The 18,606-nt window shown below is 44.1% G+C and overlaps 1 protein-coding gene across 2 annotated transcripts; it reads left to right on the top strand.

Moving 5' to 3' along the window:
- The first annotated feature begins 2,273 nt into the window (after positions 1–2,273).
- On the top strand, positions 2,274–17,924 carry mxra5a (matrix-remodelling associated 5a). 2 transcript variants are annotated; one of them, XM_083938198.1, is made up of 8 exons: positions 2,274–2,422; positions 3,428–3,615; positions 4,424–4,553; positions 4,668–5,058; positions 5,370–9,125; positions 10,431–11,352; positions 12,305–12,631; positions 15,995–17,924. In XM_083938198.1, the coding sequence occupies exons 2-8, from the start codon at positions 3,428–3,430 to the stop codon at positions 17,577–17,579; spliced, it is 7,299 nt and encodes a 2,432-aa protein (XP_083794324.1). In that variant the 5' UTR covers positions 2,274–2,422; the 3' UTR covers positions 17,580–17,924. The 2 variants fall into 2 exon arrangements, with proteins under 2 accessions (XP_083794324.1, XP_083794323.1); XM_083938197.1 differs by having other exon boundaries at positions 3,397–3,615.
- The last annotated feature ends 682 nt before the right edge of the window (positions 17,925–18,606 follow it).

Here is an 18,606-nt window from a genome sequence, read left to right as displayed (position 1 = left end):
AAGTGCCCTCTAGGAGCCAAAATGTGTACTAAAGTGTCCTTTAGGAGCCAAAACATGTTTTAAAGTGCCTTCTAGGAGCAAAAACGTGTGCTAAAGTCCTCTCTAGGAGCCAAAATGTGTGCTGAAGTTCCCTCTAGGAGCAAAAACAAGTGCTAAAGTACCCTCTAGAAACCAAAACATGCGCTAAAGGGCCCTCTAGGAGCCAAAACATGTGCTAAAGTGTCCTCTAGGACCCAAAACATGTTTTAAAGTGCCCTCTTGGAGCCAAGACAAGTGCTTAAGTGCTCTCTAGCAGCCAAAGCGCATGCAAAAGTGCCCTCTAGGAGCCAAAACGCATTCTAAAGTGCGCTCTTCAGTGGCAACGATGCGCTATATATGACCCTTTTTTTTACTTTTCGCCCTTGCCCTTCAAAAAGTCTGTGCACACCACTGATCAAATATTCAGTCTTCAAATGTAGAGATCCCCCGGTGCTACGATGCTGCACTCTCAGGCCACATAGCGTCAGAGACCTGACTTTCATGTGGTTTTGGTGCCGGTGTGCTACATACAAGCTGGGGGTGACATAGTGATGGATGGAGGCCCCTCCGCTAACCGTCCCTCCGTCACCTTTGACCGACACTTTCCTCGAAATTAAACACCATTGGACTGCTGCACTGATGGAGGTTTCCAGAGGAGGGAAGCTGGGGGCTAAAGCCAACACCCCAGGTAGTGTTTCAAGATGGGCGTGCACATGCATCGCAGAGTCCTGTTAAATCAGCTGTTTCCAGTTTCACCGGACCAATTCTTTTGCCCGGGGCCGTTTTAATGTGTGGCCCATTGTTGTTTGTCTGTGCATGCTCTTTTTTCCAGTGTGCTAGTCTAGACTGCATGCTGCGCACATGTGTCAGTGTTAATGAAAGGGCTTTGAAGTTCACCGTTAGCACCCAGCCCCCCCTCACTTTACAGTCAGAGTCAGTGTCACACTCTTCAACATCAAAACACCACAGACCCTCTGCTACGACCCACAGGAGCGTTTCCCAAACACGTCCTCATACCGGTTTGAAAATCCTGTTTAACGTCGCGAAACTGGCGCATTTTGGTTCAAATTAGTTCAATTAGACGACAAAAGGCGACGGTTAAGTTTAGACGACAAAATGCGACGGTTAAGTTTAGACGACAAAAGACAACGGTTAAGTTTCGATGACAAAAGGCGGCGGTTAAGTTTAGATGGCAAAAGCCGATGGTTAAGTTTAGAAGACAAAATACGACGGTTAAGTTTAGACGACAAAAGGCGACGGTTAAGTTTAGACGACAAAAGACGACGGTTAAGTTTAGACGACAAAATGCAACGGTTAAGTTTAGACGATAATAGATGACGGTTAAGTTTAGACGACAAAATGCGACGGTTAAGTTTAGACGACAAAAGACAACGGTTAATTTAGATGACAAAAGGCGACGGTTAAGTTTAGATGGCAAAAGCCGATGGTTAAGTTCAGACCACAAAAGGCGACGGTTAAGTTTAGACGACAATATACGACGGTTAAGTTTAGACGACAAAAGGTGTCGGTTAAGTTTAGACGACAAAAGGCTACGGTTAAGTTTAGACGACAAAAGACGACGGTTAAGTTTAGACGACAGAAGGCGACGGTTAAGTTTCGATGACGAACGGTGACGGTTAAGTTTAGACCACAAAAGGCGACGGTTAAGTTTAGACGACAAAAGACGACGGTTAAGTCTCGATGACAAAAGGTGACGGTTAAGTTTCAATGACAAAAGGTGACGGTTAAGTTTAGACCACAAAAGGCCATGGTTAAGTTTAGACAACAAAAGGCGACGGTTAAGTTTAGAAGACAAAAGGCGACGGTTAAGTTTCAATGACAAAAGGTGACGGTTAAGTTTAGACCACAAAAGGCGACGGTTAAGTTTAGACGACAAAAGGCGACGTTTAAGTTTAGACGAAAAAAGACGACAAAAGGCGATGGTTAAGTTTAGACGACAAAAGAGCAATTAACATGTGTTTTGAGAAGTTTAGCATTTGCTGATTTGGGGGCCACTGCCAGAATGAGGTTCGGGGCCCTCACAGTCCTGGAGCCGGCCCTGAGCTCCTCCTCCTGACAGTCTCAGTTCCTGAGGTTTGATGTCTCATAGTTTGAATATGAGTCACCCAGCAGCAGTCAGCAGAGTGTGGCGGTGTTGCAGCAGCATAAAGACGGCCTCCTGAGCCTCCTCCAGGCTCCTCTGGCTCCTCTGGCTCCACCCGCTCGCAGCGCCTCATGCACTCTGCAGCTCTGCACAGTCAGACCTGCCTGCAGCTCTCACCGTCTGCAGCTCCAGCTCTCTGTTTCAGAGGGAAAGGCTTTTGTTCCGGACTGTTGTTTGTGGACTTTACAGCTGTGATGGGACACGAGGACTCTCGCACGCAGAGGCTGTCCACAGTTTGAGGTGAGCTCTTTAAAAAGTCTTTTTACTTTTACCTTTAAAAGTGTGTTTAAAATATAATAATGTTTATGAAAGTTGAAGAAAGTTTCCCCTCTGACAGATCAGGACTGTCTTCTGATATTGTTTTTATTATAGTTTAAGTTTATTACGGTTTCTTTTTTCTTCTTTCCTACAAATAATACTACTACTACTACTACCAATAATAATGAAAGTCATATAGGAACACAGACATTTACCCCCCCCCCACCCACACCTGATATTGTTTATTATATTTACAATTTTATTTAATAATGTTTTTTACATTGTCTATCAGCAATCAATAATAATGGTATTAAATAATAATAATTATCAACAACAATAAATAATAATAATATTAACCACAATAAAATAAAAAATAAACTTTAAAGAAAACAAGAGGAAAAGACAAAATAATGATAATTTTAATATAATAATATAATAACAATCATACAGTAATAATGAAAGTAATAATTATATAATAATAGTTTAATTATTAAAAAACTAACAATAGTTACATAATAGTAATAGCTAATAATCATAATTACAGTGATAATAATAATAAATAATAATATATTTTTTAAAATATAATAGTAATAACTAATAATTATAGCAATACTTACATTAATAAGCATTTAAATAAAACAATAATAATAATTGAAATAATAATAACAGTAGTTGTAGTATATAAATAATAATTAAGATTATTATAATAGTAATTAATAATAATAACAAATGCAATAACAATACTAATTATGATGTTAGTGATAATAATAATAGTGATAATGATAGTTATGATAATGGGACAGTAACAATAGTAATTAATTTTATGATTATACTGAAAATAACAATAACAATATATTAATAACTACTAATAATAACATAACTAATGATATAATATATTATCATCGTATAATTAAAACAATATTAACAGCATCATGTGTCGTCATGTGTCATGTCAGTGACTACAGCTGCTCTTGTGACTAACTGAAGATGGACCGTCCCGGGGCCTTGATGATGATGATGGCGGTGGCGGTGGCGGTGGCGGTGACCCCGGCTGCCTCGGCCCCCTGCCCCCGTCCCTGCTCCTGTCCCCAGCCCACTGAACTCCACTGCACCTTCCGCTCCCTCAGCACCGTCCCTGCTGCTGTGTCCAGACAGGTGGAGCGGATAAACCTGGGGTTAGTCCTCTGCACGTCCTCACGCTGAACGCACATTTGATAACACGTCACTACCCAGACACATGGGTGGAGTCTTGGAGGACGGGGCCCTGGGCTCAGACATGTTAGAGGCCCCCCCCCCACCCAGGAACAACACCCCCAAACATTCATGTTTTAGACATTTAGCATTTCTTTTTAGATATTTAGCATCTGCTTTAGACACTTAACATCTGATTTTAGACGTTAAGCATCTGTTTTAGTTATTTAGCTTCTGATTTTAGACGGTAGGCATTTGTTTTGAGAAACTTAGCATCTGTTTTTAGACATTTTTATCTGTTTTTAGACATTTAACAAGCTTTGGACATAAAGCATCTGTTTCAGACATTTAGCATCTGTTTTCAGACATTTAGCATCTGTTTTTAGACATTTAGCATCTGTTTTTAGATGTTCAGCATCTGTTAGCATCTATTTTAAGATATTTGCATCTGTTTTTTGACATTTATTTCTGTTTTTCGACATTTAGCATCTGTTTTTAACATTTTATATTTCTATCTTTCTGTTTTGTGTCTTATTGTGGCCATTTCTGTCTATTTTAAGTGCTTTTGCATCGTTGTGATTTTTGCATCTGTTTTTAGTCATTTGGTGCCTCTTTTTGGTTATTTGTAATCGTTCTATGCACATTTGTGATAATTTTGTGTCTATTCTCAGTCATTTAACGTTTGAATGGGCCCCGGGGCCTGTGCCTGGTAGACCTGTTCAGTAACCCATCCATGCCCAGGCTCATGTGTTGTTTCTAATGAGGTAAATGTTTCTTGTCTTGTTGTTTCAGGTTCAACAGCATTAATAAGATTACAGAGAAGTCTCTGGCTGGTTTGAAGAACCTGGAGCTACTGATGGTCCATGGGAACGACATCCACAGCCTGCCACAGGGGGCCTTCAGGGATCTTAATGCACTGCAGGTATGTTTGCAAAGCATTCATCAAAACCAGCATATATAGTGAAAACATCAAAATGTTCATTCAAAGAGGTTGTTGATGCTGTGATATCTAACGATGACTTCCTCATTGGTTTAGATGTTGAAGATGAGCTACAACAAGCTGAAGGAGGTCAACAGACACACCCTTCAGGGTCTGTGGTCCTTGGCCCGGTTACACCTGGACCACAACCGGCTGGAGTTCATCCACCCGGACGCCTTCCAGGGCCTCACCTCCCTGCGGCTGCTACAGCTGGAGGGTAACCGGCTCCAGCAGCTGCACCCGACCTCTTTCGCCACCTTCACTGTAGTGGGACACTTCCACGTGTCCACGCTGAGGCACCTCTACCTGTCGGACAACCAGCTGACGTCACTGGCTGAAGGGCTGGTGGCTGCCATGCCTCAGCTGGAGAACCTGTACCTCCAGGGGAACCCGTGGACCTGCGACTGCAACATGAGGTGGCTGCGTGACTGGGATAAGACCTTGCCAGGTTCGACTTGCAGTCCACAACTCAAAAGTTTTTAATGTTGCATGGACACAAAAATGTTTTAAAGTGAGCTCCCCTCTCAAATTATATCTCCCATCTCTATTAAAAAAAACAACTGTTTTTAGACATTTAGCATTCATTTTCAGATGTTTAGCACCCGCTTTTAGGTGTTTAGCATCTGTTTTTAGATGTTTAGTATCCGCTTTTATATGTTAAATAAAAGTCATGGATACATTTTTTATAGATTAAAACCTTCAAATACGGTAATTCAAGACTGTTTCAATTTAATTTGACAGTGTTGTTTTTGTCTCCAGGTGTCTTGAAATGTAAAAAGGACCGGGCCCTTCCTGATGGCCAGTTGTGTGCCATGTGCTCCTCTCCAAAGCACCTCCGGATGAAGGAGCTCCAGGCTGTGGAGGACCTGGTGTGCAGTAGCCCCGTCATCAGCTCCTCTGATAGGACTTCATTGCCCGGCGACGTCGAGAGCGAGGTCATGACCACGGAGGACTTCAGGGAACCATTTGGAAACATCTCCCTGGGCCTATCGGACGAACACGGGAACGAGGTGGATCTGGAGTGTGGTATTGGCGAGCCGAGAGAGCTTACCAAGATCAACTGGGAGCAGGTCAACCAGCGCCAACTGGCATCCAACGTCACGGTGTCAGTGGATCTTGAATGCCCTGTTGATAGAGAAAAGTATGAGCAACTGTGGAGGCTAATTGCATACTACAGTAGTGTTCCAGCGCACTTACAAAGGGGTGCTATGCTTAGTAAAGAGCCTCATCCAACCTATGTGTACAGACAGGACTCGGAGAAGGACGCCCAGTACTACACAGGTGTTAAAGTTAACATTATGGCCCAGCCAGCGTGGCTTATGCAGACGTCTGCGGACATCCAGCTGAACAGACTTCAGTCATCAGCAAAGATGGTGAGATTGATCCTGAGCATGGGCTTCTCAGAGACAGTGGAGGCGGAGCCACTGCCAAGACAGACAAGGGCATGGGTCATGATCGAGTCCACAAACACGACTCGTAAAGTGTGGAGCGCTTATCTGGGGACTCCCAGTGAAATGTCCTGTAACGTTCGCAGTTCAGGCCAACCGGTCGTCCAGTGGATGCTGCCAGACGGCTCCAAGCTGGAGGCGCCGTACAGCAGCACAGACAACAGGGTGTCTGTGTCCAGTGATGGACGGCTGGTCATTAAAGCCGTCAGCCACACAGACACTGGGATTTACTACTGCATTGCCAGGGTTCATGGAGACCTTGCTGTCATGCCGTTCCATCTGACTGTGCAGGAATCCTCCAGCCCTCCCCCGGGGCAGGACGCCTCAATTGCACCTATTGAGGGGTTTGCAGGCAACCCCCTCTCCCTGCCATGCACGGCATCTGGTTCTCCTGATGCTGAAATCCACTGGCTTCTACCAAACAGCAACATCGTTCATTTCCAAGCCAACTCCTCAAGAGCTTTGGTCTATTCCAACGGCACTCTGCATATCCCTCAGACTCAGTTATTGGACAGTGGTTATTACAAATGCATCGCCATTAATCAACACGGCGTGGATACGCTGGCTACAAAAATTACTTTTGTCCGCCGCAAAGGGCTGATCAGGCCTTTGAGGAAGTTTCCGGCAAGACCTCAGTCAGCGTCGGGGGTCAACACTCAGATTAAAGTCCCCACAGAGGAAACAGAGGAGGCCTCAGGGGACGTTGAGGTCACTCAGGTGGGGGCTCCGATTAATCGCTTGGATCCTTCAAGAAGGAGGTTTCCAGGAGGTGTGGCCCCAGGCAGGAGGGGTGTTCATCCATCGAGGAGCAAGTGGCGAAGGCCGCCGATGCTTCGAAAACCAACAGGATCGTCTGGCGTTGAAGACAGGAAGAGTATAAGTGACAGTAGCAGGAGGAAGATAAATGTGTCAAAGACTAAAATAGACCCAGAGAAATGGGCGGATATTTTGGCTAAGATTAGGGATCGAAATGCTCAGAACGCTACGGTCACGCCACTCCCAGTTCAGCATACAACGGAGAGGAAACTGATGGAGCAGACGTCACAGTCACAGGATACGACTGAGGGCTCATCCGATGGCCAGGATTACATCACAACTCCACACACTCCAACACAAATGCAAACGAATAAACACAACACACAAGAAACACTGACATCAGACACTACAGCAGAGCCGTACACAACACAGACTTCACATAACGTACAGCACATGAGCTACGACCTACATACAACTTCAAACAGTCTTTTTTTCCTCCCACAGCAGACCACATCTGTTCCTCTGCACGCTGTCACTTTCTGGCAGGCGTTCACAAACACGGCAAGCAGCAGCAGCACTACGTTTTCTCTACAAGACGGCCGTAGCACAAATACAGATGTTGATGGAGTCAAAACAGCTGATGAATCCAAGGCCTCGGAGAGCAGGGAGAATATTGATAGACCGAATGTTGCTGCCAGCTCTAATAATGACAGAGGACTCTTTTCAAGGGGAAGTCAAATTATCCCCTCGGTCAACCCAAATGAATCAGAAACGAGCCAAGAGGAGAATGGAAAACATCTTGCAACGATGTCCCAGTTGCAGCCAGAGGACACAACACTTCAGGATTTGCGATCTCAAGCAATGCTCACGACAGTATCTCCAACACTCACAGCTACAAAAAGGAGGGAAGGGCAATCGTCCCCGCGCCTACGACAACCGAACTCCAGGAGAAGGAATGGGGGGCGTCGCAGAAACCCAAACAAAAGGAAACAAAAGCTGAATAAACCCACCCAGTATATTGCCACCACACCTGCAAATGCTTCCCTAGTAACAGTCAGGACCACTGCCTCCACACAGCTAAATATAAATCCATTAGAAGTTACAACCCCCAATTTCAATACCACTGTTCCATTCAGCAGCAGCCAAGTGGCGTCATCAGGCAGACTGACTCATGAAGAAAGCACAGTCTCGGGGCACGAGGATGAGGCATTCAACAAACTCTCTTCACGACCACCCCCGGCCAAACCGCTATTCATAAGCACATCAGTGGCACCATTGTTTCCAACAGCATCTCCAGGAGTGGGTCACGGAAAGACGAGTTCTCAAACAGCCTTGAGAATCTCAGAGAGCGAGTCCCCTCCAGAACGCCCGGCCACGCTCACATCAATCACTCAGCGGGAGTTTACGGGCAGCCCCCCTCCACCTGTCATACCCTTAGAGGAGAGCGTTACGAGAGACCTTGGACCTACGCCACGCTCTGACAATTCCTCTGGTGGTTTTCACACTGCAACGCAAACAGATGTCGGCCCGAATCCATCAGACCGTCAGCACACAGCCACGGAAAAAGGTGAAGAGATGCTGCAATCCCCGTTCGCCTCAGTTGCTTCCTGGATTGAGCATGAAATTAAGGCAACCACTTCCAGGGGCTTAGTCACAACACTGAGCGTGCCTTTTGAGGGCGGTTTGGACACAAAAGAGAGCACCACCAGGAAACCTACTGTACTGGAAAGATCCTATCACAGTTCTAGTGAAAATAAAAACACAAGCACTGAGTCAGAGGTAGATCTTAAAGAAACTGCACATACTATTGATGCTTCTTCTGCAAGTATCCTGATAACAGAACCTCCCTCTGCTACTTCATCAAGGTCGGATGCTGTGATTACGTCTGTCACACTACCCAAAACATTGAGGGTCACTGTACAAGAGGCCCCCAGGTTCAACAACACCCCAGACAACCACCACCAAACCCAACCCACCAACTTCCATCGTGCAATCCCAACTGACCACACACCGGCTGGCACAAATCCAACTTCCCCAGCCCTCAAATTGACCGGCGGGCAGACAATCAAGCAGACGGCCACCCCTGCCCCGACAATCCAAACTGATCCACCCACTGACAGACTTCCAACAAGCACTCAGGATGTGTCCGGAAAGCACCGGCTACCTGGACAAGGGTTTATCCTGAGAGGGAAGCCAAGGATAACGAGCAATTTGCAGAGATTCACTGTGGAAGCTGAAACAGATGCTCAGCTTCCCTGCGGGGCTGAGGGTGATCCAATGCCCTTCCTGTCGTGGACTAAAGTCTCCAGTGGTATGTCTGACTCAACCCCACAACAACTCAGTGTGTTACGTGCATCAAGTCACGCTTGTCACTTCCTTCTTTACAAACACTATAGAAAGGGGAAGTAATTATTCACAGTGTAAGTAAGAGTCCAGGTGTATGATGCATAGTCAGTGCGTTAGCTGCAGCAGATGTTAGCCCGTTTTGAGTACCAGAAGCTAAGCAATGCACTGCTTTAAACGGGGGCAGCAAACAAAATCGATCATAGTTTAAGTGTACGCTACATTTACAATATTTTCACAGCTTTACCTTACTGTCAGACAGACTTTCCGACTGGAACTGAAGTCGTTATCTGCTCTCTTCACCAGAATGCATTTACAAAAACAGTCATTTTAGCTCAAACTAACTAATGGCGTGTGCCCACGTAGTGTCTTCTTCTGGCAGAAAGGAGAACAACAACAACAACAACAAAAACAAGCCAACAACAACGCGTTCAGTGTCTAGTTGATAGTTTCCTGAAAGGGAGTGCCTGTGACGACTCCAGCATAGTGTGAAATTAATGAATCCATTTAAAAATGTTGACCTGTTCCAACCCACCTAGGGGTAGACCAGTGGCGTGCAAAGCAATTTTGAAGTGCAGGGGCAAAAAGGAAAAAAAATGCACATTAAAGCACCACTGAAGAGGACACTTTAGCACACATTTTAGCTCCTAGAGGGCACTTTAGCACACGTTTTGGCTCCTCGAGGGCACTTTAGCACACATTTTGGTTCCTAGAGGACACTTTTACACGTGTTTTGGCACCCAGAGGGCAGTTCAGCACACGTTTTGGCTCCCAGGGAACATTTTAGCATGTGTTTTGGCTTCAAAGAGGGCACTTTAGCATACATTTTTCCCCCCTATGCACGGCACTAGGTTAGACCAAAACTTTGAGCCATGCTTGAACTGATGTAGTTTAGGTTGTGTATTAACCACAAGCACATTATCAGAAACTAGAAGATGAAGCCTCAGACACGCATTTTTTGTGTTATAAGCTTTCTAACCCCAATCCCTACAATGCCTTGCAATAAATATGTTTTTACCGCTCAAAGCTTTGTTGTGGGTGCACTCCCTGATAAACAAATAAATCACGTAACGTGTTTTAATTGGGACAATGACTCGACATCTAAGCTTTCCTATCAAAATTAAGTATTCCCCTTGAACATGGTTGATATGGCTCCCACACAACCTGCAAATATTATTTCACCTTCAAGATACTGTTTATTGTCTTTTCTAAATCCAGGACTTTACTCCTTTACCATAAATTTGTGTGAAAATCTCTCCTTCTGTTCATGCAGGGGCGAGTATTGCACAGAACACCAGGGTCCAGAGGTTTGAGGTGTATCCGAATGGTTCATTAATCATCAGGAACACACAGCCCATGGACGGGGGACAGTACCTCTGCACAGTCCAGAACCAGTACGGTGCAGACAGGATGGCGGTAGACCTTGTGGTCCTGTCTCAGCATCCGCGGATCCTCCAGCCTCGGCACAGAGATGTCACTGTGCACCTCTGGGGCGATGTCAGTGTGGAGTGTATAGCGGAGGGGCGTCCTGCGCCACGGGTCACATGGGTGCTCCCTAATCGTGTCCACGTGGCCGCTGCTTCCGCGTCTGGTGTCGCCTCTCAGCAGCACGTGGCCGTCTTCAGTAACGGCACCCTCCGGATCAGCCGGGCCACTTACACAGATGGAGGGATTTATAAGTGCATCGGCAGCAGTGCAGCCGGAGCCGACACGGTCTCAGTCCGCCTTTCTGTCTCCATGTTACCACCTGTGATTCAGCAGATGCTACACGAGAACACCACCCTCCTGGAGGGCAGTGCCGCCTACGTCCACTGCACCGCCACAGGGGCCCCTCAGCCCGTCATCCGCTGGATCACACCCGACGGAGTACAGCTCACTGCTTCCCAGTTTGTTACCGGACGCAACCTCCTCATCTTCCCCAACGGGACCCTGTACATACGGGGACTGGGACAGGGGAACGCTGGGAGGTACGAGTGCTCGGCAAGCAACGCAGTGGCATCCAGCACGAGGACGGTGATCTTGAGTGTAAGGAGGCGTCCGTCCTCTGCCAAGGCCAGCATCACCTTGTCGTCCCCCAAGAGAACGGATGTGATCTATGGGGGGAAGCTGCTGCTCGACTGTGTGGCGTCAGGAGGCCCGGAGCCCCGGGTCATCTGGAGGACACCCTCGAAGAAGCTGGTGGATGCTCAGTACAGGTATGCAGAGAATCAGTGATTCCCAACCGTTACAGAGTAGCTCAACTAATTTAGAAAATAAAAGCTAAAAGTAATGAACGAATGGTAGAAATAAATAGTTAAAACACTATTGGCAAAACAGTTTAACCCTTATGCCTCCCTCATGCAAAAGAGGGTTTTTTTTGTTGTTTTTTTGATTTGGCGATAATTTTGGCTGTGTTACAGCTTGTGGCATACATTTTGGTAAGAACTCTTATTTTTAGCCAAATTTGTGAAATCCAATGTTTTTTACTCCGACGTGTCTTTGGAAAATGGAAAATGGTGGAATACAGTAAATGTCAAATATCACTACTTTTCTTCAAGATAGAATGCTGACATTACAGAATGCATGATTTTATACTGTAATGTAATGGCAGGGAGATTAAAAAGAAATGTGGTCATAATGAAAGTCAATGGGTACCAGAGTCAGTATCTTGAACTTCATAAAACATACTAATGCAATCAAATCAGTTTTATTGCTAATATTTGACATATTCAAGACTCTAATCACCAGCAAAGTTTCATCAACCTACTAACTGTATTATGGAAAACAATTCATCTTTTGCCTTTTTTAATGAGAAATTTAAACTTTAAATAATTAAACTGCCATTTAAAGGGATGAAATCCCAGAAGTTATTGAATGTTTGATCATTTTGATCAGGGCTGAAGTTCATAAAGGGATTCAAGCAAAAAAACAGAAACAAATATTGGTATGATGATTTTATAGCAGTTTTTGTTCGTGGCGACCACGAAGGGTACCAGCATTAGGAAATTTGAGGGAGGCATAAGGGTTAATGTAAGAATGTTTGAAAAGTAGTTAGCAGTCGAGCACAGAAGTAGAAGCTGAAACTAAACCATTCAACTGGTGAGCTAAAAGTAACAGATGCATACATCTAACTTCATCTGAATGCTATTGTTCCTATTATATTTGCAGTTATGACCCCAGGATCAAAGTGTTCCCTAACGGCACTATAACCGTTCATTCGGTGACCGACAAGGACGGCGGTGACTACTTGTGCGTGGCACGTAACAAGATGGGCGACGACTACGTCCTGCTGCGGGTCGACGTGCTGACCAGGCCCGCAAAGATCGAGCAGAAGCAGCAGAGATCCAGACAGGAGGTGGTGTACGGTGGGGACCTGAAGGTGGACTGCGTTGCGTCTGGTCTGCCCAACCCGGAGATCAGCTGGGCGCTGCCAGACGGCACCATGGTCAACCCGATCAAACAAAGAGATAGTTTTGGCGGGGGGCGCAGTCGCAGGTATGAGCTGCTTCATGCTAGTGAATCTTAACTTTTACTTCTAAAAAAATACCTCCATCAGTGCGTCCAGCCGACTCAACTGATGGAGTTGGAGTGAAGTTAGTAGTGTTGGTGGCATAGAGTGCTGCAGGAATGATGTATTTCTGCTGTGTGACCCCCAAAGTTAGCATCGCCCTGGTTCCCTCGACAAAAAATCGATGGGATTCTTCCTTTGACTTTTGGATCGCAGAAGATTTATGATGCTAACATGTTTTGTTCAGCAAGATAGTTGTCAGAAATGGACTCAAATACAGTTCAAATGTAACATTTAACCGTCACAGGTTTCACTGAGCCAACGTGAGCAACGAGCTGACGTTAGCCAGCTTAGGTTTTACTGAGCTCACATTAGCTAGAAGCTAACATTAGCCAGCTAGCTGTAACATAGCTATGAATATGGATCTGGTGTCAGTCGCTTCAAAATGTTAGCTGATAAAGTCATTTACAAACGGCGAGCCAACCAGAAGTCTTGATGAGTCAGCTGCAGCTGCAACTAGCTAGCAGCTCATCTGCATTACCATCAAGCTAACAGTAGCTAACATTAGCAGCTAACAGCACAATATGTACATATGACATATATATATAGATCAATTTCTGGTGGAAAGCTTTTCTTTAAATTATATGATTCAGATCAAGCCGATTTTATTAACTAGTGCAGTGTCCATTCAGAGTGTTCTCAAGATCCATTCATCTGATCAATTTGGCACATGACGCTGCGCTCCCATTGGTCCTCAACAACGCACCTGCCAAGACCAAAGCTGATTGGACGAACGGTTCTTGAGATACGTGGACAGTCATACATATGCAGACAGAGCCTTCCTTTATAGTCAGATGATGCTGCTACAGCACCACCTATTGAATAAATGGCACCAAATTCGTCTACAAATGTCCACCGAATGTGCTTCCGACAGCTCAAAGCGTTCAGGAGATATGACATGTCATATAAGCCCCGCCCACAACATCAGTAAACTGTATGGAAAAATGAAAAAATCTGAGAAAGTCACTGCTTCCAGATTGAACCAGATGTTTTTTACCAAATTTGGTGATGATTGCTCAAAATTTGTAGGAGTGGAGAAAAATGTATTTCGACATAACTCAGAATGGTGGGAAATTGATAAAATTGGCATGTCTTATATGGATAAATTAATCTAGACCAAGGCTGTTTCTTGCTATATGCGGACAATGTGGTTGCATCGGGGCCCCAAGACTCCATTTTCCGTTCTTTTTATTTATTTATTTTTAAAATGTTTGTAGGTGTAAACTTCAGGTGTTGATTTAAATTTGAGGGGAAACAGAAGTACGAGTTAAATGCATGCATCATCCACTTTAGAGGGTATGGAAACAAAGTAAGGGCTTGCAGAACAACATTTTGAATAGGCCCCCCAAAAAAGCTATAGACGGCCCTGGTCTGGACCCACAGAATCCAGGGAGGATGTTACAATAAAAACAGGCCAAAGCCACAAATTTGCCTCAGGGGGCCTTATTATCTGTACATAATACGACTTATAGTTAAATTATGCTAAAGTATGTCTGGCCAAATCGCAACAAATTTATAACACAGACACCATGTGTGAAGTAGTTGGGATGAACTCTTCTCAAATTACGCAAAGGACAAACAGACAGACAGAACGAGATTCATTCTTTATCTATTTATACAGCCCAGTAACAGAAATCACAAATTTGCCTCAGGGGCTTTATTAGGGAAGCCCTAAAGGGTCATAAATAACATACATTTTATTTCCTGTGTTTTCCCGTGATAACGAGATCATTTTGATCTGTTGAAAATTAACTTGTTATCTCGGGGAAACAGATTAAAATATATCATTATCATGAGAAAATAGAGGAAAACGATCTTGTTATCACGGAAAAAGAGATCAAAATGATCTCGTTATCATGAGAAAACAAAGGAAAATGATCTTGTTATCATGAGAAAACGGATCAAAATGATCTCCTTATCACTAAAAAACTCAGGGAAGAAAATATATGTAATGTATGACCCTTTAGGGCTTCTCTACTTTACAACCTGTACGTCATACGGCCCCGTCTGTCCTTGGACCCTCACTTCAGGTAAAGAAAAACTCCCCGAAAGAACTTTAAGAGGGTAAAGAATTTAAGATCCATCCATCACTATTGACCCGTGGTGTTCCTAAAAGCCTCAAATCTTTAGCTTTGCCAGTTTGTCTCATTTAACAATACACCTGCAATAATTTACACATGTAAAGATTAACTATAAATGTCCGTATAACTTATTGGAACTATTCCACTGTGCTATGGTGGCAGCTCAGCGCCTTAAGATCGATGACTTCCACAGAAAATGACTTCAAGAACCAATTTTGGCACACGGTGCTATGATACAAAAACTCCTTTGTATTCCAGCTGTATTTATTGTTTTCTGCCAAGACACATGGAGCGTACTGTAAATAATCCTCGTCAGTCTATAAAGGTTGGGCAACCAAACATATTTCTTTCTGACACATTATAGCCGACTGAACACAGAGAACAGCCTCAACATCCGCCTCAAAAAACCTTCAAGATATAGATTTAGGTCACTGATACTCAAAGACATTCTCTATCAGATAAGTTCTTAAAAAAAGGCACACCATATAAAGGAAATGTTTATTTGTTGGTTGTACTGAGCCATGAAGTGACCTGCACTTAGCTTCCTGTTGCTCGTATCGACCAAAACAGTGAGACTGAACGTGATTGGTCGTCATCATGTTGGTATAATGCTGTAAAATTAATCACAATAATATTTACAGCAACTCCAGCTCACTGTTTGTAAATCACTCCATCAGCCAACAACACAAAGCTACAGAGAAACAGCCAGCTTAGGTTTCACTGAGCTAACGTTAGCAAGGAGCTAACATTAGCCAGCTTAGGTTTCACTGGGCTCACATTAGCAAGGAGCTCATTTTAGCCAGATAGCTATAACTTAGCTACGCTACACGGATCTGTTGTCTGTCGCTTTGTAAAGTTAGCTGATGAAGTCATTTACAAACAGCGAGCCAGCCAGGAGTCTGGATGAATCAGCTGATGTTATCCACTCAAGACAGGATGTTGCTATGTCAGCCAGCTAGCAGTTCAGCTCCATTAGCAGAATGCTAGCAGTAGCTAACATTAGCAGCTAACAGCACAATATATTCCACATGTCAGTAGTATATTCATCAGTACCTGTTTTATTGTATAACTGAAACACAACATGTGTGGGGGATTTGTTGATTTGTTGAACAGAATCTATTTCTAAGCTAAAATTAGCTAATGTTGCTGACAGCTACAATCATCAATCAGCATCAATAATCAGTATCTCTCTCCCCTTCCTGTTTGTAGGTACGTCGTGTTTGACAACGGGACACTGTTTTTCAACCACGTCGGCATGCCAGAAGAAGGCGATTACACCTGCTATGCCGAGAACCAACTTGGCAAAGATGAGATGAAGGTCAGAGTCAAGGTCAAGGCTGCGACTTCCCCACCACAAATCCAGGATAAACACCAAAAGAACGTCAGGGTTTTCTACGGTGAGACCGTAACACTGAGGTGCAACGCCAAAGGGCAACCGCTGCCAGTCATCACGTGGATATCCCCGATAAATAGAGTGATCTCACCGGTGTTGGACAAATACCAGGTCCTGGATGACGGGACATTGGTGGTTCAAAAGGTCCAGCGTTTTGATGGAGGTAACTACACCTGCATGTCCAGGAACAACGCAGGGCATGACCATAAAGTCGTCAGGTTGGAGGTACTCGTAGCAACTCCAGTAATTAACGGCTTAACAGGAACCGACAACACCATCAAGGTGAGTGCAGTCAAGGATCAGCGGAAGCTGGTGGACTGCGTGGCAAAGGGAACCCCCACTCCTCGCATCATGTGGGTGCTACCGGGAAACGTTATCCTTCCCGCACCGTACTACAGCAACAGGATGACAGTTCACCTGAATGGGAGTTTGGAAATCCGTGCAGCCAAGAGGACGGACTCGGGACAGCTGGCTTGTATCGCTCGTAATGAAGGGGGGGAGGTGAGACTGGTGGTCAACCTGGATGTAAAGGAGGTTGCCGAAAGGCCTAGAGGTTCCCAAATGGATAGCCTGTCGCTGACTGTGGGGAACGCCATGACTTTGAATTGCTCCTTCCAGGGCTCAACGCTACCCCACGTCACTTGGATCCTACCGAACGGCACGCCTTTGCATAGCGGCGCTCGCTTCTCAAAGTTTTTCCACCAGCCCGACGGCTCTTTGATCATCAGCAACCCCTCTGTTGCTGAAGCTGGACTGTATCGCTGTCTGGGGCGTAATGCTCGAGGACTCGTGGAGCGCGCCTTCACGTTGTCCCCCGGGAGGAAGCCAGAGATCAACAACAGATACGACTCTCCTGTCAGCGTTGTCAACGGGGAAAGACTTTTGCTCCATTGTCTAATCAGTGGCGAAGCTGTCAGACTAACGTGGACACTACCCAGTGGGGTTGTCCTCAACAGGCCGCAGAGAGCGGGACGGTATTCTGTACTGCCCAACGGGACGCTCGCCATCCAACAAGTGTCCGTCTACGATCGGGGTTCCTACGTTTGCCGAGCTGCCAACGAGTACGGCAGCTCTCAGCTTTCCGTGTCAGTGATTGTGATTGCGTACCCTCCTCAAATTACCAACGGCCCTCCCTCTGTGACTTACGCTAAACGCGGAGTTGCCGTTCAGTTGAACTGCATAGCAACTGGGATCCCTAGAGTGGAGGTCGCCTGGGAGACCCCTGACAAAACCCGCCTGGCTGTCAGTGCACAGCCGCGCCTTTTTGGAAACAAGTACCTCCATCCACAGGGTTCCCTCATCATCCAGAACCCGACGCTAAGAGACGCCGGCGTCTATCGATGCACAGCCAGGAACGCCATCGGCGTAGACTCTAAAGCCACGGTTCTTAACGTGTTCTGAAGACTTTGACTGATCGTAAAGGTCCATTGCCATACTGTATGCCCAAGCAACTGCCTAGTTAAAAGCAGCTAATGTTTTTAATGATCAAGATGTTGTAAAAACTGCTGTCACAATGATGGAATAATGCGTTGATTAAAACCTGCAGCGAGTGTGTGCTGCATAGAGGCAAAAACGTAATGGTATTTTGTGCACAGTAGTTTACCCATCATTTTCTGTACAATAACAACGTTTGCTAAAGAAATGCTAATCATGTTATTTTGAAAAATTAAGCCATTATTATGAAAAGTTAAAATATGTAACAAAATAATGACCTAATATCAAAACAATGACCTAATATATCAAAATAATGACTTATTTTCTCAAAATAATGACTTAATATCTCAAAATAATGACTTAATATCAAAATTATGACTCAATATCTCCCATCATGACTTAATATTTCAAAATAATGACTTAATATTTCAAACATAATGACTTAATATCTCACAATAATGACTTAATATCTCAAAATAATGACTTAATATCTCAAAATAATGACTTAATATCTCACAATAATGACTTAATATCTCACAATACTGACTTAATATTTAAAAAATAATGACTTAATATCTCACAATAATGACTTAATATCTCAAAATAATGACTTAATATCTCACAATAATGACTTAATATCTCAAAATAATGACTTAATATCTCACAATAATGACTTAATGTCTCAAAATAATGACTTAATATCTCAAAATAATGACTTAATATCTCAAAATAATGACTTAATATCTCACAATATTGACTTAATATTTAAAAAATAATGACTTAATATCTCAAAATATTAAAATAATGACTTACTATCTCAAAATAATGACTTAATATTTAAAAAATAATGACTTCATATCTCACAATAATGACTTAATATTTAAAAAATAATGACTTAATATCTCACAATAATGACTTAATATCTCACAATAATGACTTAATATTTAAAAAATAATGACTTAATATCTGAAAATAACGACTTCATATCTCAAAA

This window comes from Echiichthys vipera, assembly GCF_963691815.1.
Source record: "Echiichthys vipera genome assembly, chromosome: 23".
NCBI classification, from domain to species: domain Eukaryota; kingdom Metazoa; phylum Chordata; class Actinopteri; order Perciformes; family Trachinidae; genus Echiichthys; species Echiichthys vipera.
Note: the sequence above shows the minus strand (reverse complement) of the source record. Positions and strands in the feature narration are given on the sequence as shown.

Coding starts and splice junctions, on each gene's coding strand:
- mxra5a (XM_083938198.1), top strand. CDS start 3,428: ATGGACCGTCCCGGGGCCTTGATGATGATGATGGCGGTGGCGGTGGCG. Junction 4,554..4,667: donor GGGATCTTAATGCACTGCAG/GTATGTTTGCAA, acceptor TCATTGGTTTAG/ATGTTGAAGATGAGCTACAA. Junction 11,353..12,304: donor CTGGTGGATGCTCAGTACAG/GTATGCAGAGAA, acceptor TTATATTTGCAG/TTATGACCCCAGGATCAAAG.